At 41.7% G+C, this 25861-nt stretch overlaps 2 protein-coding genes across 6 annotated transcripts; one reads left to right on the forward strand and one right to left on the reverse strand.

The window, feature by feature from the left end:
• Positions 1–238: 238 nt before the first annotated feature.
• On the reverse strand, positions 239–2014 carry mplkip (M-phase specific PLK1 interacting protein). Its single transcript, XM_048546790.2, has one exon. The coding sequence runs from the start codon at positions 1811–1813 to the stop codon at positions 1187–1189; it is 627 nt and encodes a 208-aa protein (XP_048402747.2). The 5' UTR covers positions 1814–2014; the 3' UTR covers positions 239–1186.
• On the forward strand, positions 791–24929 carry si:ch73-103b9.2 (uncharacterized protein LOC100150067 homolog). Of its 5 annotated transcripts, XM_048546788.2 has the most exons (5): positions 791–1305; positions 2829–2973; positions 8597–8700; positions 8789–9042; positions 22239–24368. In XM_048546788.2, the coding sequence occupies exons 4-5, from the start codon at positions 8821–8823 to the stop codon at positions 23241–23243; spliced, it is 1227 nt and encodes a 408-aa protein (XP_048402745.1). In that variant the 5' UTR covers positions 791–1305; positions 2829–2973; positions 8597–8700; positions 8789–8820; the 3' UTR covers positions 23244–24368. The 5 variants fall into 5 exon arrangements, 4 of the variants coding, with proteins under 4 accessions (XP_048402745.1, XP_048402746.1, XP_048402744.1 ...); XM_048546787.2 differs by lacking the exon at positions 8597–8700 and having other exon boundaries at positions 796–1305; XM_048546789.2 differs by lacking the exons at positions 2829–2973; positions 8597–8700.
• Positions 24930–25861: the final 932 nt, after the last annotated feature.

Consider the following 25861-nt stretch of genomic DNA (forward strand, 5'->3'; position numbering starts at 1 on the left):
AACCCAATCTGGCAAAACTCAATGTCTTAGCTTTACACAAGTATGGCCAGAAAAATACAGCTTTCAGCACCAACTGAATGGAAGCACAATACAAGTTAGCACATCTCTCTCTCCAAGATCTAGAAAGGTATTTGACAAAATCGTGACTGATTGCAAGCAGAATTAAAAGTATACACATTTTCACTCTCAAAGGAGTGCTTAAGAAAACAACAAACAGCGCTTTTCCATAATTCCAAGATTTAAAAAAAAATCAGGAAAACTTTATTTTTATGATAAATACCAAGGTAAGAAACAATTCGAGCTATCAGCCACTGAGAAATCTGTCTTTCGATCCACTCTACAATAAAATTCTCTTATATATACTGGTAGGTTTATGTGCTACCAAATATAACAATATACAGTAATCACAGAACAATCCATTATACTCCCACAATGCCCACAACTTATGTTTGCAAATTGATTTCATATTTCCTCAAATTGTTCTTTGACTCTCTTGAAAAAAAGTTGAAATAAAAATACTGAAAACTGAAGGAACAGCAGCACACCTCGCACCTTTGCTGCACATAGCCGAAGAATTGCCATAACATTATTGAACCAGACCTGAATCATTTTTGTTTATCCTATCACACGCATATATGCTAGAAACATGGATTATACAAAATTAAACATTGACATTTCAATCTTCAATTAAAAAATTTGACAAAAATTTTTAAAAATGACCAATTCAATGGTTTAGTAAAAATCAGATCACATGCTATCTAACCTGTTCATTAATGCATAGGAGTGGCAGACACCTGTAAAATAATTAGTCATTGTTCACTAGCTGGTGATTTTAAAGAACATTTCAACAGTTCTTCTGAGCAGGCACTTCCCAATTCTGAAGTAGTTAATACTCTCCGCGTAACATCCAACGAGACACTGGTGTTGCCAAAAAAGGAAAAAAAAAAGGTGCCTGGGTAAAAAAATAGGACTTATTTTTAAAAAGTTGACTCTGCAAAAAAATTGTAATCAAAATCCTGTCTTTTAAAAAAAAAATTGTCTGTGGAATGCAATGCTAGTGGGAACCAGAATAGCTCTCGATCCATGTTGGCCGGTTGAGGAAGTGACTCTACCTTTGGTAGATACACAGACAGACATACACATACACACACGAGAAAAGGATGGCTAATGTTGAGTCTTTTTGCAGCTAAGTGAAGTATCTCCGTCCCTTGCCAGTGCTGGGGGTCTGCAGGTTGCTGTACTGCTGGTGAATGTCAGAGACAAGGACGGGCTCCAGGTCAGCCCAAGGGTCCTGCAGCATGGAAGGTTTGTAGTACTGTTCTACCGGCGCCGGGGACCTGCCCCCGCCGCTGAATGGGGTGGACGTCCTGGGCGAAGCCTGGTATTTGCGGTGATGCGGGCTAGGGGAGTGTGTCTGAGGCCCCGGAGACAGCGAGTGCTGCTGCGGATGGTGAAGGTAGGGGGGAGAGGAGTATCGGCCCCGGTGCCGGGGGCTGCTTCCGCCGCCGCTGAAACCCTGTTGCTGCTGCTGTCCGGGAGATGGGCTCTGGTAACGCTGTTGGAAAGATCCCGAGCCCGGGCCTTGCTGCTGCGGAGATTTATTATAGACAGCCCGGGGGGGTTGCCAGCCTCCGTAAGGCGGGGTGGCCGAGCTACCCCTGGAGTACATGCTGCTGCCTCCTCCGCACTGTCCCGTCCCGGGGAACGGGCCTGGGCCTGGGCCTGAGCCTGAGCCTGAGCCTGAGCCTGGGCCCGGGCCTGGCGGCGGGCTGCGGAACCCCGCCCGGGACGCTCGGAAATTCGGCCGGAACATCTCTTTCTCTTTGGATGGGAGGGGGAAACTGCCGTACCGCGTCCGGCGCCTCTCCTCTGGGACGGCTGTCACTCGTCCTCGATCTCCGCGGCCTCTCGAGCCTGAGGCCTACTCCACCTCGAACCTTCTCGAATCGTGCGCCACCGGTCGTTTACACAGGAGTGCGCAGCCGCGCGGGTCGTCACATCCGGCTCGCGTCGGCGGCGGGTAGCACAGTAGCTGTCATGGTAACTGCTCTCATACCTCCCCCACCCCCACCCAGTTCCTTGACGGTCTCTCCAACCTCTGTCTCTGAGGCAATACGACGCAATGAGCTCGCTGCTAGCCTCGGCACCACTATCCACACTCTGTTTCCGAAACACTGACCGTTCATTGACTGAAGCATGATGTGGGTGGAACAACGCATGAACTGAACAGGCAAGTGAGGCTCACTGTGGGCCAGGGAGTATCAGAGCTTTGTGCACCTTCGCTCTGAGCCGCAATCTCCTTACCCTGCCCTTGCATGAGGGTTGCAACCCCAACAGTTCTGAAGAAGGGTCATACTGTTACCTGTATTTTCTGTCCACAGGCACTGCCAGACCTGCTGAGTTTCTCCAGCAAATTTCTGTTTTTGGCCACCAAGGTTCTGTAAGGTTTAACAATTTCACTTCGTCATAAGCCCTGTCTTATCACCTGTCCTTCCCCTCATCAGCAAAAAGGTAAAAACTTATGTGGGCATAGTCTTACTACGCTACAAAGCTGCTCTCAAAAGAGAGAGATGGCTGCTTCATTCTTTCTGGCAGACATTCCTTTCGCATCCCTAATCGTTCTTGAGCTAAAACCCTTCCTAAAATCAAACACATTTCTGTTTTTCTGAAATTCTAAAGGGTTCCTAAAATAAATCAGATAGCTTGTCTTACAACAATGATTTCAATTTCAGAGTTTGTTCATTGAATTTAAATCCCACCAATTAACAACTGGATTCTGAGGAAGGATCCCTGGACCTGAAACATTAACTCTGTTTCCTCCTTCACAGATGCCGACAGACCTGCTGAGCTTTTCCAGCAACTTTGTTTTTGTTCCCAATTAACAACTGGAGTGTGGGATGTGATCTCATGCCCTCAGAACAGAAGCCTCTGGATGAAAAGCGGTGGTTTAACCAGTGGGTTACTAGACCCCAGGTAAGCAGAGGCATTCATGGTAACCTCAGCCAATGTGGGAATTTAACCCATATTACTGACATCAGTGTATCAGACTAGTTGTCGACTCTTCCTATTAAAAATCTATTTGTCTCTCTACACATTTTTCTCTCTGAGATCCGTCTCCATCTATCCACTTATACCTCTTCCTCACACTACAAACCTGCCATCACCATAAATACCCCTTTTTCCTAGCTGCTATGAAGGGCCATACTGGACTTGAAACCTTAACAGTTTTCTCTCCAAAGGTGCTGTCACACCTGCTGAGTTTCTACAGCAGTTTATCTTTTTGTGATCGTCAGCATCTGCAGTGCTTTGTTAAATTCTTCGTACACACACATACTTTGAATATCTAATACAAACACAAAATGGATACCACCCCATGTTGACATCGATCTTTTAAAGCCTTGCTTTAATTTATATCAAGTGTTGTACACAATGAACACTTGTGAAGCTCCAATCCTCCAAGAGCTTTCACTGTTGTTAGAGGTGACATATTTCAGCCACAGTGGGCAAAAATAAGGAGACAGTGGTGAGATCTTAATGCCCTTAGCTAGCATACAAGAGCTAAAATCAAAGTTCTGGAGAAACTGACTAGATCTCGCAGCATTTGTTGAGAGAGACAGAATAAATGTTTCAAGTCTGACAGGACTCTTCACGAAGACTTTTATCTCAGATTTCTAGCATGTTCCGTGTTTTTCTTAAAATTTGTTTCAGGCAATTATTGCTGCCAAGGCCAGCAATAGCAATGATAGTCAAATCACTATGCTATGTGGCAGGGAGGAGAATTTCCAGGTGGTGGTGTCCCCATACATCTGCTGTCCTTGTGTTTCTTGGTGGTGGAGATTGCGCGTTTGGGAGATGTTATTCATACAGCTTGGGTTATAGAGTCATAGAGCTGTACAGCATGGAAACAGATTCTTCAGTCAACTCGTCCATGCCTACCAGATCCTAAATTAATCCAGTCCCATTTTCCAGAATTTGGTGCAAATACCTCTAAATCCTTCCCTTCATATACTCATCCAGATGTCTTTTAAATATTGTAATTGTTCCAGCCTCCACCAATTCCTGTGGCAGCTGATTCCGTACATGCACCACTGTCTGCATGAAAAAGTTGCCCCTTAGGTTCCTTTTAAATCTTTCCCTCTTAACTTAAATCTAGCCGACTTGTTTTGACGTCCGCTAGCCTGAGGAAAAGACCTTGGCTATTCACTCTACCCGTGCCCCTCATGATTTTATAATTCTCTATAAAGGTCACCCCTCCAATGGACCAGAAAAAATAACCCCAGCCTATTCAGCATCTCCCCATATCTCAAACCCTCCAACCTTGGCAACGTTCTTGTAAACCTTTGTAGGTTTCATAACATCCTTCCTGTAATAGGGAGACCAGAAATGCACGCTGTATTCCAAAAGTGGCCCAACACATGTCCACTGTTGCAACATAACCTCCCAACTCATGTACTCAATACACGGACCAATAAAGGCAAATGTACCAAATGCCATCTTCACTATCCTGTCCACCTAGGACTCCACTTCCAAGGAACTATGAACCTGCACTCCAAAATGCAGCACTTCACATTTATCTAAATTAAACTCCATCTGCCATGCCTCGGCCCATTGGCTCACCTGATCAAGGTCTCGTTGTACTTTGAGGTAACCTTCTTTGCTGTCCACTACACATCCAATTTTGGGGTCATCTGCAAACTTCCTGACCATACTCCTATCTAAATCATTTATGTAAATGACAAAATGAAGTGCACCCAACACCGATCCTTCCGGCACACCGCTGGTCACAGGCCTTTGGTCTGAAAACCAACCCTCCACCAGCACTCTCTCTTCTACCTTCGAGCTAGTTCTGTATCCAAACGACTAGTTCTCTTTGTATTCCATATGAGGAACCTTGTTGAATACCTCACTGAAGTCCATAAAGATCAGGTTAGTTACATGCGTCTTGTAGATGGTGTGTACTGCTGCCACTGTGCATTGGTCGTGAAAGGCATGAATGTTAAAGATAGCGTACGTAACATGTAGGCTACTTTGTCTTGGATGTTGTTGTTAAGCTTCTTGAGCACTGATGGAGCTTCATCTGTTGATGCGAGTGGATTTATTCCATTGTATTCCTTATATGTGCCTTGTAAATGGTGGTCAAGCATTGAGGAGCCAGATGAGATACTCGCTGCAGAATTTTTAGTCTCAGACCTGCTCTTATAGCCACAGTAGTTAAAGAGTTGGTCCAGATCAGTTTCTGGTCACTTAGGGCAATTTAGTGATGGTAATGCAATTGAACATCATGGGGAGATGATCTGCTCAAATTACACTGCCCTTGTAAGCTTCTTCCTCATCTCTAAAGTTCTTCTAAATCAGTATCCATCTTCCTTTAAACTTGTCATTTGATCTCTGTGATCAGGTACTGTGCCACCAAATGGCCATAATCCGTGTCACAGATGATGTTATCTCTATCTATGGTGTGGCATCCATCCTCTGTTTGTCTGTTGTCTTTGATGTTGTCCACGGTACCTTCAAGGACTTACCTCCACTTTAATGTAATATTTGATTGGTTGAACAACTTAACTCATGGTTTTTGGAAGTCAGTGCTCACAATAGACAGTCGTTTATAATTGTTCTCTTATTTTCTTCCTCTTTCTCACTCTCCTCCCTCATTCCTCCATATGCTCATATGTAGAGAGAATTAGATAGATCTTGATCTTTAGGAGTATAGGAATAGGAGTCGGCCATTCAGCCTGTTGATCGTGGCTGGTCCATTACTGTAATGCCTTTTACCCACTCCATCCTCAAAAGGCTGTTTCATCATTGCAATGCTTTTTACTTAACCCATCCTCAAAATCCTATACAACGCTGGTAATCAGAAACCTTATCAATCTCACAGCCCTATGTGGGGAGTATTCCAGAAGTGCACAACCCTCTGAGTAAAAATATTTACCATCTCAGACCTAAGTGGTATCTCTTTAATTTTAAATTATGTCCCAGTTCTTGGTTCCTCAATTAGGGGAAGCATCTTTACCTGCATATACCCTTTTAAGTATTTTGTAGACTTCAATGAGATCACCTCTCATTCTTCAAAACTCGAGTGTCTTTGTAGGACAGTCTTGCCATCTTGGGAACAAATCTGATGAATCTTTGTTGCTGTCACTGAATGGCAACAACATCTTTCCTAAGAAAAGGAGACCAAAACTATACATAGCGTCCCAAGTAGGGATTAACCAGGCTCCTTTGTAGTTGATGCAAGACTTCACTACTCCTGTACTCAAATCCTGTTGCAATAAAGGCTAAAATTCCATTAGACTTCTGAACTGGCTGTACCTCTATCTTAGCCTCAATGATTTATCAACAAGGACACCTAGTTTCCTGTTTATGTCTATACTTTCCAACATAGAACATAGAAAAGTACAGCACAGTACAGGCCCTTCGGCCCACAATGTTGTGCCGTGGATTAATCCTAATCCAAAAATAAAATAACCTAACCTACATTCCCCTCAATTCACTGCTGTCCATGTGCATGTCCAGCAGTCACTCAAATGTCACTAATGCCTGTTTCCACGACTACCACTGGAAAACTATTCCATGCGCTCACAACTCTCTGGGTGAAGAACCTCCCTCTGACGTCTCCTCTATACCTTCCTCCTAACACCTTAAAACTATGACCCCTCGTGGCAGTCAATCCTGCCCTGGGGAAAAGTCTCTGGCCATCGACTCTATCCATGCCTCTCATTACCTTGTACACCTCGATCAGGTCACCTCTCTTCCTCCTTCTCTCCAGACAGAAAAGTCTGAGTTCAGTCAGCCTCTCCTCGTAAGACAAGCCCTCCAGTCCAGGCAGCATCCTGGTAAACCTCCTTTGCACCCTCTCCAAAGCCTCCACATCTTTCCTATAATAGGGCAACCAGAACTGGACACAGTATTTCAAATGTGGTCTCACCAGGGTTTTGTAGAGCTGCACCATAACCTTGCGGCTCTTAAACTCGATCCCCCTGTTAATGAAAGCCAAAACACCATATGTTTTCTTAACAACCTTATCCACTTGGGTGGCAACTGAGGGAGCTATGCACTTGAACACCAAGATCCCGCTGTTCCTCCACACAGCTGAGAATCCTGCCTTTAATCCTATATTCAGCATTTAAGTTCGACCTTCCAAAATGCATCACTTCGCATTTATCCAGGTTGAACTCCATCTGCCATTTCTCAGCCCAGCTTTGCATTCTGTCGATGTCTCGCTGAAGCCTGCAATAGCTCTCGATACTATCAATGGCACCTCCAACCTTTGTGTCATCAGCAAACATACTAACCCACCCCTCAACCTCCTCATCCAAATCATTTATAAAAACTACAAAGAGAGGAGGCCCAAGAACAGAGCCCTGCGGGACACCACTCAGCACTGACCTCCAGGCAGAATACTAACCATCTACAACCACTCTCTGCCTCCTGTCAGCCAACCAATTCTGAATCCAGACAGCCAAATCATCCTGTATCCCATACCTCCTGACTTTATGAATGAGCCTGCCGTGGGGAATCTTATCAAATGCCTTGCTGAAGTCCATGTATACCACATCCACTGCTCAACCCTCGTCAATCTGTCTCGTGACCTCCTCAAAGAACTCAATAAGATTTGTAAGGCATGACCTGCCCCCCTCAAAGCCATGCTGACTCCCTTTAATCACGCTATGCTTTTCCAAATAGTCATAAATCCTATCCCTCAGAGTTCTTTCCAAAACCTTGATGACCACAGACGTAAAACTGACTGGTCTGTAATTTCCAGGGATTTCCCTATTCCCTTTCTTGAAAAGAGGAACAATATTTGCCTCCCTCCAATCTTCTGGTAAAACACCCGTGGAGAGTGAGGAAGCAAAGATCTTCGCCAGCGGCTTAGCATCTCCTTTCTCGCTTCCCGGAGCAACCTAGGATAAATCTGGTCTGGCCCTGGGGACTTATCAATCTTAATGTTTGCCAAAATTTCCAGCACATCAACTTCCTCAATCTTGATCTGTTCAAGCCTGTTTCCCTGCTCCTCAAAGTTCTCGTTCACAACAAGGTCCCTTTCCTCAGTGAAAACGAAGCAAAAAACTCATTTAGGCCTTCCCCCATCTGCACAGACTCCACGCACAAGTTCCCTACGCTATCCCTGATCGGCCCTACCTTCTCCCTGATCATTCTCTTATTCCTCACATAGGAGTAAAATGCCTTCGCGTTCTCTCTAATCCTTCCTGCCAAGTCTTTTTCATGCCCCCTCCTGGCCCTCCTCAGTCCACTTTTGAGCTCCTTCCGAGCAAGCCTGTAATCCTCTAAGCTGTGCTATGGGATCTTGACATTTAAGAAATATTCTGCATACATTCCTCCTACCAAAGTGAATAATGTCGCTTCTTTCTTCATCCAGTAATTGTTATACAAATGGATCAGCAGATATCCTGTGGCAATATCAATGCTAAGTGAAATGATATATTGTTATATCTAGACAGCATAATATACTACGTCATGTATAATGTATTATTTAGCCTGGCAGAACTTATAAAGAGTATATTTGTATCTATTTGGTTTTGAAACCATTTGCCTCTTTGATGGGTGTGGGACTACTTTGTGGTTTACATCATAGCATTCAATACAATGGTACACAAGAAGGTTTGCCATTTTGAGAAGGCACCCTGTTTTACATGGAGAAAACAATATCAATCGTATGTGAAGTAATATCATTAAATAGTAAGTATAAAGTTTTATTTAATATTTAATGATTTTGCTTTAACTTGAAACAGTACGGATTAACTGCATGCTTCACTTCACTTGACAGGTAAACAATCTAACAAAAACCTTACGTAGAAAATGGAGTCTCAGGATGAAGACATGATTGAGTGCGAAAAGATACCATTTCCCGCTGCTCCCCATAGAGACAATAAAATGGCAAGAAGTCCTACCCATTTTATACATTCCTGGGAGTCTGAAAGGAAACTCATAGATGTTCTCATCAGACTCAGTGAGGAGACTTATGATGACAACCAAAAGCAAATGGATCAAATCATTGTTAGTAATGGATGGGATGATGCGGTAAGCGGTTGAACCTTTTGTTTCAGCATTTTCTGTTTAGTTTGACTGTGTAGATTATATTTTAATTGAGAAAGTGTTAACATTAGTCCTGACTTCCTTTGATATACCATTCTTAATTTTTATGGGACATTTTGCATGAATAGGAGACTGAGCAAATTGGGCCTGTGTACTTCAGAGTTTAGAAGTATGATGCAAGGTTGGTATCATAAATTAGCGTAGATTTATATATGTACTTGTATCACTTATTTTGTATTTCTGAATTTTGAACAGATGGCATGTGAATTTTCTATGTCCCCAGAAGGGTTGAATGATCAATTTCTTTTCAAAACAAAAATCTGAGGGAGATTGTCCGAGAAGGCTATTGGGAATTTGTTTAGATTAGGAGAGTTTATTAGTGAATAAAATAAACAGTGTAGTATATTAATTTTTTTTCTTCATTCATTCTCGGGTTGAGGGCGTTGCTGGCTAGGCAGCATTTATTGCCCATCCCTAATTGCCAGAGGGCAGTTCAGAGTCAACCACATTGCTATGGATCTGGAGTCACATGTAGACCAGACCAGGTAAGGATGGCAGTTTCCTTCCCTAAAGGACTCTAGTGAACCAGAGATAGCACGAACTGCAGATGCTGGAGAATCTGAGATAACAAGGTGTAGAGGTGGATGAACACAGCAGGCCAAGCAGCATCAGAGGACCAGGGAGGCTGACATTTCGGGCCTTTCCAACAATTGGCAATGGATTCATGGTCATCTTTAGATTCTTAATTCCAGGTATTTACTCAAATCAAATTCCACCATCTGCCATGGCAGGATTCAAACCCTGGTCCCCAAAACCTTATTTGGTCTCTAGATTAACAGTCCAGCAATAATAGCACTAGGCCATTGCCTCCCCTTCTACTTTTGTAGACTTTCGACCTTCAGGTCAAAGATTCTGAAATTTTCTTTAGACATAAGGGAAATATCCATAGCACACACTCTGAGAAAGGGAGGTAGTTTCCGAACTGTTAAACATTTTACTCATTATAAGGAGTCACGTTTGAATGTCATAGACCAGAGGGTTTTGCTCAAAACCCTAAGGGGTATTTTGAAGCTGTGAAAGTCTAAATTCGGTTTGTGAAGGCTCCAGGAAAAGGCTATTAGCTTTTAAAGGCAGGGAATTAAAGCCACCTTTTATATTTGAAAGAGAAGGAAATTCTTCCTGAAATAAAAACATAGGGCTGGAGAAACACAGCAGGTCTAGCAGCATTAGAAACAGAGTTAACGTTTTGAGTCCCAAGATTCTTCGGAACTCCAGAGCAAGTACAATAAAGGAGATCTTTGGGATTAACTGGATTGTATTCCAGAGTGTGTTTTGAAATCTTTAAATTTGTGTTGTGTGTAAATAGTTTGGTTTACTCAATTTTGTTTTTTTATTTTTGCATTATAAATTTCTGTTCTGTTGTTAAAACCAAACCTGCAACATTGTGTACTTCTGTTTCAGTGAAAGACCACCTCATTAAAACCAAACAACGTAATGTCTGTCAAGTCCAGATTTCAGTGTTGGATCTGACTTTCCAGTAATAACATCAGCTGAAATCATAACAGAAAAAGATGACTAATTTCATTTAAAAGTATTAATGATGATTAGATTCCCTACAGTATGGAAACAGGCCCTTTGGCCTGACAAGTCCACACCGCCCCTTGAAGCATCCCACCCAGACCCATCCCCCTATAACCCACACACCCCTGAACACTATGAACAATTTAACATGGCCAATCCACCTAACTTGCACATCTTTGGATTGTGGGAGGAAACCGGAGGAAACCCACGCAGACACGGGGAGAATGTGCAAACTCCACACAGACAGTCGCCTGAGGCTGGAATCGAACCCAGGTCCCTGGCGCTGTGAGACTGCAGTGCTAACCACTGAGCCACCATGCTGCCCCTAATTAATCTTTTTGATACGATAGATGCTAAGTGATGGTTTCACCCGATTGGAACTTCTAGCACAGCAAGCACTGGCTCAAGATAAGGGACCAATTATTCAGGAGTGAGATGAGGAAAGCTTGTGAATGTTTGGGATCCTTTATCAGAGGAGATTGTGGATACTCAGTCAGTCAATCTGCACGTTCAAGGATAGGATCAATCATTTCTTGGGTAGTGAAGAGAGAGGGTGAGAAGTGGAAGTTCAACCATGATCATATTGAATAGCGTACAACCTCAAGGGGCCACATTACCTATTGTTAGTTCTCATTACTTAATATAGGAAGTAGAAAACCATAACTGATCTTGGGCTGCTGTTCCACAGGCACTGGAAGTCTGTGAACCCTTTAACTTTCAGTGCTTTATGCAATCAAGTATACATGATGGCAGGAGAAGACCAGCTGATCGTCAGGCCTGTTGTAAATCACCATGTTGCATTGAGCACCATAATGCTGGTCATGTAAACTGTAGTACTTTTGACCTTTAATTAACTTTTGATAAACTCTGATAGGCTAACGTTGAATCATTGGCCACATTGGTGGCAGTGGTTAAACTTTGTTCTGACTAAGAAAAATGTGATAATTGCAGAATTTAGGTAGCTGGTGTCCCAGATAACTTATCAAATTCATTTCAAGCTCACCATTCTCAGTATTACTAACTCAAAATAACATACGACATAGACGTAAAACAGTACAGGCCCTTCAGCCCACGATGTTGTGCCAAACTTCTACCCTAAACCTAAGGTCTATCTAACCTCCACCATTACCTTATACTATCATCCATATGCCTATCTGATAGCTGCTTAAATGCTCAAATGCTCCTAATGAGGCTGACTTCACTACCCTCTCCGGCAATGTATTCCATGCCCTGACCACTCTGAGTAAAGAACCTACCTCTGACGTCTCCCCAATGTTTATCTCCTTTCACTTTAAAACTATATCCCCTCGGAATAGCTACCTCCACCCTGGAAAAATGTCTCTGGCTGTCCAATCTATCTACACCTCTAGCAAGTCACCTGTCATCCTTCGGCGTTCTAAAGAGAAAAGCCCTAGTTCTCTCAACCTTTTCTCATAAGACCTTCCCTCCATTCCAGGCAACATCCTGGTAAATCTCTTCTGCACCTTTTCTAACGCTTCCACTTCTTTCCTGTAATGAGGTGACCAGAACTGGACACAATACTCCAGATGTGGCTGAACCAGGCTTTTGTATAGCTAGAGCATAACTTCATGGCTCTTGAACTCAAGCCCTCTGCTAATGAAAGCTAACACACCATACGCCTTAACAACTCTATCTACCTGAGTGGCAGCTCTCGGGGAACCGTAAACATGAACCCCAAGATCCCTCTGCTCCTCCACGCTGCCAAGAATCTTTCCGTTAACCCTGTATTCTGCTTTAAAATTTGTCTTTCCAAAATGAATCACCTCACACTTTTCAGGGTGAAACTCCATCTGCCACTTCTCAGCCCAGTTCTGCATTCTATCAATGTCCCTTTGTAACCTAGAGCAGCCCTCCACACTGTCCACAACGTGACCCACCTTTGTATTGTCCATGAACTTGCTAATCCACCTTTCCACACCTTCATCCAAATCATTTACAAAAATCACAAATAGAAGAGGACCCAGAACAGATCCTTGTGGTAAATAAGGGGCAGGACGTTTAGGACTAAAATAAGGAATAAAGTCACTCAAAGTGAATTATTGGAAATCTACTCCAAAGGGCTGTGGAGGCTCATTCATTGCATATTTTCAAGTCTGAGATCAATAGATTTCAATGTATTAAAAACAAAGGGCTACGGGTGCAGGAAAATGGTTTTGAAGTCGACAGTCAGCCACAGTCAGAGGGTAGTTAGGAGACAACCACATTGCAGTCAATCTAGAATACCAGTGTAGTTATGTTGCTGCCATATCCTGAGGGGAAAGGCTGTTATCAGCTGCACCTCTGGCAACATTAAAAGAGCCCGATTTCATGCTGGATGTATCTAGCTTCTTAGTGGTGAATGATCCACACGAAGCAGTCATTATCCAACCGCTTGTGTTCCAACATCATCTTGGTTTCACTATATAGCTGAGCCTAATCTGTATGCACCCAAATATAAAAGGTAAAGAAAAAGACAAAGACAAGCTGATCTGTCACATCTTTGTATTTTAACTGGAGAATGAGAGGCTACTGCTCCTCAATTAGCTAAGTTAGCACCAGACAAAAGCATTAAAAAAATTCAAAGCCCGTGTTCAATTCATGATTTAACAGAAATTGAGAAATTCCTATTTAGCAATCAGAACAAGCTCTAGTAGACAGGTAACCAAGAAGTTGCCAGTGATACCACATCTTACCTACCTTCTTACACAGTGATATCAGTCATTGCCTAGAAGACATCCAGGTCCCTTTTAAATACCTGCAATAGACCTGCTAAATTGTTCCAAAGACTGATGACCCTTTGCAAAATGCATAGCTCATGACATCTAAATTACATTGGTAATGTATTAACTTACACATATGCCTCTGGATTCTCCCCAAACTTTTTAAATATAGTATAATTACATACACACAGGGAGAGTCTAGTCTTGAAAGACTGTAAATACTTTGGTCAGACCTGCAGAAACATTTTCTGAAATTGAAAGACCCAGCTGTCTAGACCCATCAAGTGGCAGCCATCTCCTTCAGGCCTGATCATGTCTAATCTGCATATCTTTGTTTACTCACCCTTTCTCTATATGCCTTTATCCATAAGTAACAAAACACATTCGATATCATTCTTGATAATTCATTTTGATACACAATCCACAGCCTTCCACAGATAACAAAGGTTCAGATTTTCACTATCCTTAAGCATAAAATTTCTTTATTCATTAATGGGGTGAGGGTATCTCTGGTTAGGCAGCATTTATTACCCAGAGGGCAGTTCAGAGTCAACCACATGGCTGTGGGTCTGGAGTCACATGTAGACCAGACCAGGTATGGATGGCAATTTCCTTCCCTAAAGGACATCAGATGCTTTCTGATTTTACTCCTGAACAGTTCAGCTCTAATTTTGTGATGTTTCCTCAACCTGGATTATCCCAGAGTTGTTTAAAATGTTTTTAAAAAATCATTTCAAACACGTTGATTAAATCACTTATTAATCTTTTAGGGAATACAGATCATACTTATGCAAACTGTCCTCATAATGTGACCTCTTAGTTTAACTTTTGATAAAATAGTAGAAACTGAAATAGTAATATTGATTAATAGGTTTTTCTACCTGAAACTCAGTTCACTTTCTGACATCCTCTATTTGTCAAAGTTCTGATTATTTTGTTGTTGTATTACTGCAATAAAGATTTGCTGTGCTCCATCAAGGCCACATCATTCCTGAAGTGTGTGTCTGAAATACTAAACTCCAATGGTGTCGAATCAAGGCATTGTTCCAAGTGAAGCACAACAGCCTTTATTATGGTGTTATAATTTCCATGTATCTGATCGTAAAGGTGCACCAACGTTTAATGTGTTACTGAGAGAAAGAGACATATTGAAGCTTTTCATCTTGTACTCATCAGGGCAAGTGCAAGAGTACAAAATTTGCAAGGGAACAATTGACAGCATATTTTTCTCATGTCATGAGAATTATTCCCTTGCAAATTTTGTATTCTTGCATTTGTCCTGATGAAAAGCTTCAAAAGCATGTCTACTTTTTGCATTAATATTCAGGTTCTGAATCTTCAGTGTGTTCTATGGACATGAACCAAATCCAAAATGGGAACTACACCAAATTGGGACAAATTAAAAAAGTGATGACTGTCAAAGGGATGGAACTATTGACTTAAGTGTTTTGGAATCAGAGTCCAATAGCTGAAACAAACGGAGGTTGGAGTCACAACTTAACGATTAGATGATCAGGGAATTGTGAAAATTAAATATGCTACTTTTTCATGGTATGGTTTAGGAGAAAACAACATTTTAAGTTCATTTTGCATTCATAATAGTGAGATATCAGTACACAAACATACACAGAAGTAGAATTTTTAAGTATTACTACTCTCAGATCCCTCTTGGTGTTGCTCACAGCAAGTTAGCCGGAAGAACATAAATCTTATTACGGCAACTCTTTTTCCCAAATTTCTCAAAATCATTCAACTCCTGGCAAAGCAGAACACGGGAACACAGGAACACAGGCCTTTCCACCCTTTGAACCTGTTTTGTCAGTGAAATCATAGCTACATATCTTTATCTACGCTTGCCCTGTAAACACCAAAGAAATGTACTTTTAAATTTCTGTGAACCATTTTATGTATATAATCCAACATAAGAACAAAATCATTAACATTGTGATTTCAAATAAATTTATTTCATCTTATGAATATACAAAATGCTTTTGATGGAGTAACAGGGATTAGTTCAAAGCACAGAACACCTAAACTGTGTTTCGTCCCTGACATAAGGAGCTTAATTACGTTTCCATAGTTGTCAGTCTTAGGCAATGTTTCTGTTGTAATGTCCAGTGGAAGCAGTACCATTCTACAATGCAATTCATCATCAGCTTTGAACTGACTCATGTAAAAATGATATTACAAAAATATTTTGACTCCCATGCTTTCTAAAACAGTGTCCAATGTCATCAACATCACAAGACAATGTTTCAGCTTCAGAAAGTGAACATAGAACAGTACAGGCCCTTTGGCCCACGATGTTGTGCCGACCCATATCCTACTCTAAGATCAAAATTCCTTGCATACCCTACATTTTACTATCCTCCATGTGCCTATCCAAGAGACATTTAAATGTCCCTAATCTCTCTGACTCCACTACCACTGCCAGCAGCGCATTCCACACACCCGCCACTCTGTGTAAACAACCTATTTCTGACATCTTCCCATACATTCCTCCAGTCATCTAGAACTATGCCCCCTTATAATAGTCATTTCCGCCCTGGGAAAAATAATCTGGCTATCCACTCTAATTACGATCAGAAATAATGGGAACTGCAGATGCTGGAGAATCCAAGACAAAGTGTGGAGCTGGATGAACACAGCAGGCCAAGCAGCATCTTAGGAGCACAAAAGCTGATGTTTCAGGCCTAGACCCTTCATCAGATGAAGGGTCTAGGCCCGAAACGTCAGGTTTTGTGCTCCTAGGATGCTGCTTGGCCTGCTGTGTTCATCCAGCTCCACACTTTGTTTTCGCTAACTATACCTGTCATCATCTTGTACACTTCTATCAAGTCACCTCTCATCCTTTTTTGTTCCAATTAAAAAAGCCCTAGCTCCCTCAACCTTTCCTCATAAGACCTGTCCTCCATTCCAGGTAGCATCCTGGTAAATGTCTTCTGTACCCTCTCAAAAGCTTTCACATCCTTCCCATGATGAGGCAACCAGAACTGATCACAATATTTCAAAGTGTGGTCCTACCAGGGTTTTAGAGCTGCAACATAAGCTCATAGTTCTTAAACTCAATCTCTCTGCCAATAAGTGCCAACACACCATATACCTTAATAACAACCCTATCAACTTAGGTAGCAATTTTGATGGATCTACAGACACGGACCCCAAGATCCTTCTGTTCCTCCACACTGCCAAGAATCCTGCCATTAACCATGTATTCAGTTTCGACCTTCCAGTATGAATCACTTCACACTTTTCCAGGTTGAATTCCACCTGCCACTTCTTTGTCCAGCTCTGCAGACTGTCAATGTCCTGTTGCAACCTACAATAGCCCTCCACACTATCGACAAATCCACCAATCTTTGTGTCATCCGCAAACTTACTAACCCACCCTTCCACTTCTTCATCCAAGTCATTTGTAAAGATCACAAAGAGCAGAGGTCCCAGAACAGATCCCTGCAGAACACTACTGGTCAACAAGCTCCAGGCTGAAACTTTCCATCTACTACCACCCTCTGTCTTCTATTGGACAACCAGTTCTGTATCCAGACAGCCCAATTTCCCTGAATCTCATGGCTCCTTACTTTCTGAATGAGCCTACCATGGGAACCTCATTAAATGCCTTGCTATAATCCATATACACCACATCCACTGCTCTACCTTCAATGTGTTTTTTTCATATCCTCAAAGAATTCAGTAAGGCTAGTGAGACATGACCTGTCCCTCACAAAGCCATGTTATTTCTAATCAAACTGTGCTTTTCCAAATAATCATAAATACTCTCAGAATCCTCTCCAATATTTTGCCCATGACAGAAGACTGACTGGTCTGTAATTCCCAGGATTATCCCTATTCCCTTTTTATGAACAAGGGAATAACATCTGCCATTCTCCAATCATCTGATATTACTCCAGTGGACAGTGAGAATGCAAAGATCATCGCCAAGGGAGCGGAAATCTCTTCCCTCGCTTCCCAAAGTAACTTTGGGTATATCCAGTCTGGCCTAGGCGGCTTATCCAGCCTCGTGTTTTTCAAAATTTCTAGCACATCCTCCGTCCTACTGTTAAACTGTTCTAGCATATCAGCCTGTTTCATGCTGTCCTCACAAAACGTCAAGGTCCTTCTCACTGGTGAATACTGAAGCAAAGTATTCACTAAGGACCTCCTCCAACTCCACATACAAGTTCCCTCCACTATCCCCGATTGTCCCTACCCTCACACTGGCCATCCTCTTGTTCCTCAAGTATAGAACGCCTTGGGGTTTTCTTTAATCCGACTCACCAAGGCTTTTTCATACCCTGTTCTATTCCACAGGGATCGGTTCTGGGAACTCTGCGATCTTTATAAGTGCAGTGGTAACATTAGAATCCTCAAGTCTTAATAAAACTAAAATAGCTCTAGTGATATTAAAATGTATATGCAAATAGAATTCCTTCGTTGCTCAACAGAATGTCGTAGATAGGTCTACCACATGCATGCTGACGATGCAGGTTTCGTAGAAGTTTGGTTTAAGAACATAATTTTTAATTGTGTTCTTTCCTGGAATGTGGATGGTGTTGGATGGGCCAGCATTTGTTGCTCATCCCTATTTGCCCTTTTACTAATCTTGTTGGTCATACCAAAAAGCAGTTAACAATCTGTTACTTTATAATGGATCTGGGACCACATGCAAGGGTGTATAAACCAGTTGGAATTTTATACCAGTGATAATTTGTAGTAGTTTTATAGATGGTGAGATTTGGAATCATGTACCTAGAACATTAGCCTGGGCCTCTGAATTACTAGCCCACTGACGTTCTCACTACGTATTCATTCTGTATTATAAACATTCTAAACATTTAACAAATATTGCAGAAAATGGTTTGTCATAGTCTGAGTCATTACTGTATAGAAACAGACCCTTGGGCCCACCAGTCTGTGCTGACCAAACACCACCAAACTGGACTATCCCATTTACCCGCACTTGGTCCATAAATTACTGTGCCCTGGTATTATAAGTGTTTGTTACCATTGATATAACGGAAGCAAGAAAGATTGGCATTCATAGCCTTATGTCAAATATTTCAGTTTTACTTAAAAATGGAAAAAAGGAGGAGTAGGCCATTCAGGCATTCAAGTCTGCTTCACCATTTTTTTTTAATGTTCACTCGTGGTATGTAGGGAACTCTGGCTAGGCCAGCATTTATTGCCCATCCCTAATTATCCAGAGGGCAATTAAGAGTCAACCACATTGTTGAGAGTGTTACATGTAGGCCTCTTTAACCTATACCCTCTAGTTTTGGACTCCCCTACTCTAGGGAAAAGACCTTGACTATTCACCTTATCTATGCCTTCATGATTTTATAAACCTCTGTAAGGTTACCGCTCAGTCTCTGACACTCTAGGGTAAAAAGTCCTAGCCTGTCCTTGTAAACCCCAGACCCAGCAGCATCCTTGTAAATTTTTTCTGCACCCTTCCTAGTTTAACAACCTCTTTCCTAAAGCAGGGTGACCAGAATTTTAAGTCTAGAATTAAGAGTCTATTGATGACTGTGAAACCATTGCTCACTAAAATCTTTCATCCTCACCTGGTCTGGCCTACATGTGACTCTAGACCAAAAGCAATGGGGGTAAGGATGGCAATTTCCTTTCCAAAAGGACATAAGCAAACAGATTCACTTTACCAACAATTGACAATAGTCATCATTGGAGCCTTAATTCCAGATTCTTTATGAAATTTGAATCCAAATCCTCAGACCATTAGCTGAGTTCTGGATGAATTGTCCAGTAATAGCACCACAATGCCATTCCCTCCCCTACAGAACATTTTTTTTCTTCAAACCCTTCAATTCCTATCGCCGTAAACACTCTTTTCAAGAAGGAAATAGTATTTTGGCTTCAACTGATTTTTATGGCTGGGAATTCCAAAGGCTTACCACTCTGGGTGAAGGCATTTTTCCTCATTTCAATCCTAAATAGCCTACCCTGTATCCTTGGATTGTAACCCCCAGTTCTGCACTCCCCAGTCTTCAGGAACATCCTGCATTTACCCTGTTTCATCATCTTATAAATTTTATAGGCTGAAAGGAGATAGCGTCCCCCTCATTTTTTTTTCTAAACTTCAGTGAATATAGACCTAACAGATGCAGTCTCTCTTCAAAATTCACATAATTCTGAATGCAAGTACATATTTTGCTGCAGTGGCAAAGTTTGTGTAGAATGTTTATATAATAAAAGAATACATTATTTTTCAGTAATTATTACACAAGGCTGTTCATTTCACTACAATTATTGGCTAAGAACTTGTACATCTAAACTACATGATAAATTAGGACTAATTTTAAAAAAGAGTGCCTACTTTTACAGATTGCTATAAATGGCTGATTGAGTAAGAGTAAATGTTTTAATGTCTTAGGGCTGTCTTTGAATGGATTTTTTTATTGAAGCTTTATCCACCTGAGCCATTAAACTTGCATTTTCATTCTGCTGCATTTAAGGTAATCAGCAACAGAACCAAGACAGGAGATGAGTTTTTTTTCCACATAAGTTATGATCTAAAATTAGCTATCTGAAGGGGAGGTAATGGTCTAGTGGTATTATCGCTAGATTATTAATCCAGAAACTCAGCTAATGTTCTGGAAGCCCAAGTCATATGGTCTTACAACACAGAAACAAACCAATCCAACTCATCCATACAGACCAGGTATCCCAAAATGAACTGGTCCCATTTGCCTGTGTTTGGTCCATATCCTCTAAACCATTCCTATCCATGTACCTGCCCAAAGGTCTTTTGGATGTTCTAATTGTTTCTGCCTCTACCACTTCCTCTGACTGTTCATTTCACACACCTACCAACCTCTGTGTCAAAATGTTGCCTCTTTGGTCCCTTTTAAATCTTTCCAATAAACTTAAACCTGTGCAGTCAACTTTTGGACTCCTCTACCCTAGGAAAAGACCTTTAGCTATTCACCTTATCTATGCCCTCTAAGGTCACGCCTGAACCTCTGACAGGGAAAATAGCCCCAGCCTGTCCTTGTAACGTAAACTCTCCAGACCCAACAATATTTTTGTAAATTTTTCTGTACCCTTTCTAGTTCAACATCTTTCCCATAGCAGGATGACCAGAATTGTAAATCTCAAATTAAGAGCCTATTGATGATGAAGAAACCATGGCAGATTGTCAGAATCTGCCTCGCTAATATCCTTCACCCTTGCCTTGTCTGGCCTATATGCAACTCTAGACCCAGGTAATGTGGTCACCTCTCAGCTACCCTCTGAAATGGCCTAGCAAGCCATCATTTGTTTAAGGACAGCTAGAGAGATGGGCAATAAACAGCGTCCAGCCAGTGACGCTCAGGTCCCATAACGGAATTTAAAAAAGGGACGGTGATGTGGAAAGAACCAATTACGTAGGAGTACAATTATATAATGTATGATTACATTGGAGTAGTACCAATTACATAATTCTTCCATAGGTTGTGCACAAGTGCAGTAGGCTAAGTTAGTCATGTTTATGTTGTATGATATAACGTTATCAGTAAAGCTCAAATTTTGTGACCAAGGAACAAAGCTGAAAATATCAGCTTATTTTCCTCCCACTCAATGCATTTTCACATTTATAAACTCCAGTTGGCACAGGCTAAGGTTATCTTTGCCCTGGTATGTGACATTATTCTGTGTTAATGAAGTAGCATTGTCCACATGGATAAGTACAAGTAGGAAAGGCTTGTAGGGATACAGGCTAGGAGCAGGCAGGTGTAACCTCTTCAGTTTGGGATTACTGGTTTGGCATGGACTGGTTAGAAGGATCTGTTTCCATACCGTATGACACTATATAATTGACAAAGGCATTAAACTCTTGGTTACGTTAACATGGAAAGAATTGAGTTCCATGGTTTAATCAGAATTTGGTTCCAGACACATTCCCCTCCCCTCCCTTATCAGTCTTCCGCAGTGACCGTTCCCTCCGGGTCACTCTGTTTCATACTTCCTTCACCCCCAACACCTTCCCACAGCCCTACAACACCTTCCCCTGTAACTGGGGAAGGTGCAACACCTGCCCATTTACCTCCTCCCTCCCCAGTATCCAAGGGCCCAAACATACCTTCCAAGCAACACTTCACGTGCATTTTCAAGAATCCAGTCTACTGCATTCACTGCTCACAATGTGGTCTACTCTACATTGGGAAAATGAAGCGTAGACTTGGCGACTGCTTCGCAGAACACCTACGATCAGCTCGCAGAAGTGACCTTGAACTACCTGTTGCCTGCCACTTAAATGCGCCACCTTGCTCCCTGGCCAACATCTGTCTCTGACTTGCTACAGTGTTCCAATGAAGCCCGGTGCAAGCTGGAGGAGTTCAATAATTTTAGGGCCTAAACTCTCCCCTGTCCCAGCCCCCACCCCACACACCAAGCCTTGTTATCACATAACCTGCCACTATGCACCCCCTGTTAGTCACTAACAGTGTCCATTAACAACTGTTCACCCTTCCAGCCTGATCGTTAGCAATTCCTTTGTTGGTACAACTGTCTCTCTTTCTTTTAAGGCTCTATCCTATCGTTTAGTCTGTACCCCACCCACTTCCCTATTTTCTGCATATAAATGACATTTTCCCAGCCACCATCAGTTCTGAGGAAGGGTCACTGGACCTGAAACATCAACTCTGTTTTCTCCTCCACAGATGCTGCCAGACTTGCTGAGCTTTTCCAGCAACGTTATTTTTGTTCTTGTTTAGTTTCAGAAGGAAGTTGATAAATTTGACATCAGTTTCATTATAGTTGCACAACTAGTCATACTTGTTTATGAAAATCAAATATTCAGAATATAATATTCTTTTTCTGTAGGCCAGTCGTTTATCGCTTTAGTTAGTGTAATTTTAAAAAGGTTTCCTTATCTTATAGATGCATGGCTGGAGAAGGGATAACTCCTACACCCTTCTTAAGAAGTCAAAGAAATCACGAAAGGATGGTAGGAAGGGGAACCACTGTGTGTTCTGTGCAGAAATGGTGCCCATCTCAGAAAAGAAAGCCTTCCAAAATATTGATCAGTCTAGCCTTTTATCCAAATCACCCAGCAGTACAATGGTGTGCAAGTTCACAGAGAGGAATACCAAGTCCTCTACAGAGAGAGCACGTCCTGTCTCACAAACTAAGTTACAGCTGTACAGCTCCACAGTTTCAGAGACACAAACTAAAGGCACTCAAGAACTTCATGTCCAAGACAACAAGAGCGAGCCTGAAGTTAACTCATCTCAGGAAATAGAGTGTGAAATTATCAACGCAGGTCCTGACCAACAGACACCAGCAACAAAGCATTTTTCTGTGCTGCCACCTGTAAAAACGGCCAATGGTGATGAAACATATGTCTCAGGTTTCAAAACAGAAAAAACATTTTGTTTGGACTTACAAAATGGCAACCGAGATCTGCAAACTGCGAGTGTAGTGTCGAAGCACAATAACAAAGACAGTGTGGGCATTAGGGCAAATGCTTGTAATATGGCCATGTTACAGGTCAGCAAAATCCCAAAAGTTGGAAATTCTGCTCCTGTTGGATTTACAAGGATTCCCTTCCTGAGCACCATGCATCATTGGTGCTGGCAATACTCTTTGATGCAAGGCCACCAGAACCTGGCCATCAATGGTGTTGCAGCTTCCAAAATAATCGAGTGCCACAGCATAAAAGTACAACCCTCCAAAATAACAAAACACCACACAAAGAACTACAAGCAAGCCAACTACAGTAAATCTACTTATACTCACAGTACTCCAATTAATATGCGTTCAAACAGCATAAGACACAGGAATGTCACAGAAAGAGATATTCTCCCAGTGATTCCACAGCCAGGACCACCACAGTTATCAGGAACCACTATACCAATCTCCATATTGTCACATAAATTTCTATAGTCTTATCAAATTTCCTCCTCTTCCCCAGTCTTAGGGTTAGTGGTTATCAAGATTGATCAGAGAGCTCTTGTTGCCAACCTGGGTGAAATTAGCTAACTCAGAACAGACCATTCTGCAGATGCCATACCCAGACTGGAAAGTTTATTGTGGTGTCACAGGGAAGGGGACAATAGTTCATTATGTTGATTAGCAAACACAGATGTATTTGGGATAGCTATATTCACTTGCAGTGATAAATGCTTCTATTAATCTATGTAAAATGAATCTAGTATGGCAGAACCTTAAATGATGTTATACTAGTGCACCTACAGATCTCAAATTACAATATCCAAAATGCATTTTGTCTCGTGTCACATGATTTAATTTCATTTTTGGATGAGAACCATAGTAGCAAAACAATTTTTTATTTTGTTTTTTTAAAAAGGAAACACTAGCTATAAACCTGGTGTGAGATTGGTAAATCAATCTCCACCTTCACTAAGGAATCGACCATCTGGGATAGGATTTATAGCAATTCTCGTGTGCATGCGCGTGTGCGTGATTATTTCACTTGCAGGCCAGACCCTGGCCTGTTCCATTACAATTAGTCTTATTGTTGTCTTATGGGGATGTTTGTGTCTGATGTGTACATGCCTAAATAGTTTCACTAAAATGATACAAATCACTGCAGGATTCTTTGACTGTCATCTATAACTTGCTGAGAAAGGAGATTTGTTTCAAAACAATGCACTAGGCAAATTTTAAGGCATCAACCTAATGGGTGACTTTTTAAAAAAAATTCATTCAACACATTGCTGTGGATCTGGAGTAACATTAGGCCAGATAAGGATGGAAGATTTCCTTCCCTATATGGCATTTGTGAGCCAGAAGCACATTGAACCCAGGACCCACAACATTACCTAGGTCTGTGGATGTATAGTTGAGCAATAATATAACACAGCCAACACCTCCTCTGGCTTGCAACCTGAGAATTTCTATTCTATTTTTATAATTTGTGTTGAAATATCTGGAGTCAACACATACCAGCTGAATACAGATTGTTACATACAATGCATCTGAAGCATACAAAGAAACTATTCAAGTCCTGTAGTGGTACATTGTCAGTGGTGTTGATATAAACAATAACCACACTTATTTTCTTCTAGAAAGATCATACACCTTTGGATAAAAAACATGGAACACAGAACCATGGAACATTCAGCGAGAAATATTGGACTAAATTGAAAGAGTCAAAAGCAAGAAAAACTTATCCCTGGATGTTTTCTACGAGTCTTATTTTTAATAGTTATAAAAATGTTATTTATTGTTCAATTTCTATTTTGCTAAGTGCCACTCATCAGCCCTTGTGCAGCAATTCATTGGGAATCCAAAGGGATTCCCTCCTCTGTGGGATAGGCATCTCTTCATACTAATATCAGAGTTTAAGAAGCCATACAAAATTGCAACTAACAATTGGCACTTGACCATGCTAGATTCTGAATCAGAGCTACATTTTTTGAAGATTCATCTCCTGAAACCTGGTGGGAGAATCTGAAAGCTTGAAGCAATACTAAACTAAGGGTGAAAATGGCAGTGTGTATGGTGGGGGCGGGGTGGGTGCCTAGTGCTGGTGGAAAGGATTGCACTGGACAGGCATCCCTGGAACATGTGGTTTTCCATTAAAAATTATGATTTTGGTTAATTAAACATTTTTAATATGTCAACTTATTTCAATAGAGAAAACATCACATTTGCCTTTAAGTTCTACCAACAGTCACTATCCCACATATAATCTTCCTGCAGGCATTCAGGACTCCAAGACGAGACACTGCACCCTAACTGAAAACTTCAACCTTGCAGATACATTCTGTTGATCTCACTCTTTCTCTGTTCACCGTTCCAGCTGGAGGGATCTGCGATACACAGTGGAGTAAATGATTATGAAAGCTTTGGTCAGGTCCCATTTTGATATAATGCACTGAGTTCTGGAAGGGATTGCTTCAGTAGGGATATATTGGTCTTGAAGGTTGGAAATCCAGCTATTCCTAAGCTAAATGGTTTTAATTTGAGGGCAAGTTGTACAGAGTGGGCTTGTGTCCTAACCTTGCATGCAGATCAAAGGGCAATTGAATTGCATAAGGAATTGACAGGGTAGCCAACAAAACATCTCAGGCAGGAATGTCCAGAACCTCAAAAGAAATAATGTGTTATCCTCAGTGAGGTTACTGTCAACAAAACTGCTGTGTGATGCAGTGGATATTAGATGAAAAGAGAATTGCTATTTCCAAGAATGATAGTAAGCCCGAGGATTGGGGAGTTTTAGAAATAGCCAGAGTGTGTGATGCAGAGGTGAAAATAAATGAGTGTCAGAATGATAGAGTCATTAGAGTCTGGAAACAGGCCATTTGGCCCGAGTCCATACAGACCCCCCAAAGTGTATTCCACCTAGACCCGCCCCACCCCAACCCTATTCCTGTAACTCTGCATTCCCCATGGCTAATCCACCTAGCCTGTGCATCCCTGGACACTACAGGCAATTTAACATGGCCAGTCCATACAACCTGAACATCTTTTGACTGTAGAAGGAAACCCATGCAGAGAATGTGCAAAGTCCACACAGACAGTTGCCTAAGGTTGAA

This window comes from Stegostoma tigrinum, chromosome 16 (genome assembly GCF_030684315.1).
Source record: "Stegostoma tigrinum isolate sSteTig4 chromosome 16, sSteTig4.hap1, whole genome shotgun sequence".
NCBI lineage: Eukaryota > Metazoa > Chordata > Chondrichthyes > Orectolobiformes > Stegostomatidae > Stegostoma > Stegostoma tigrinum.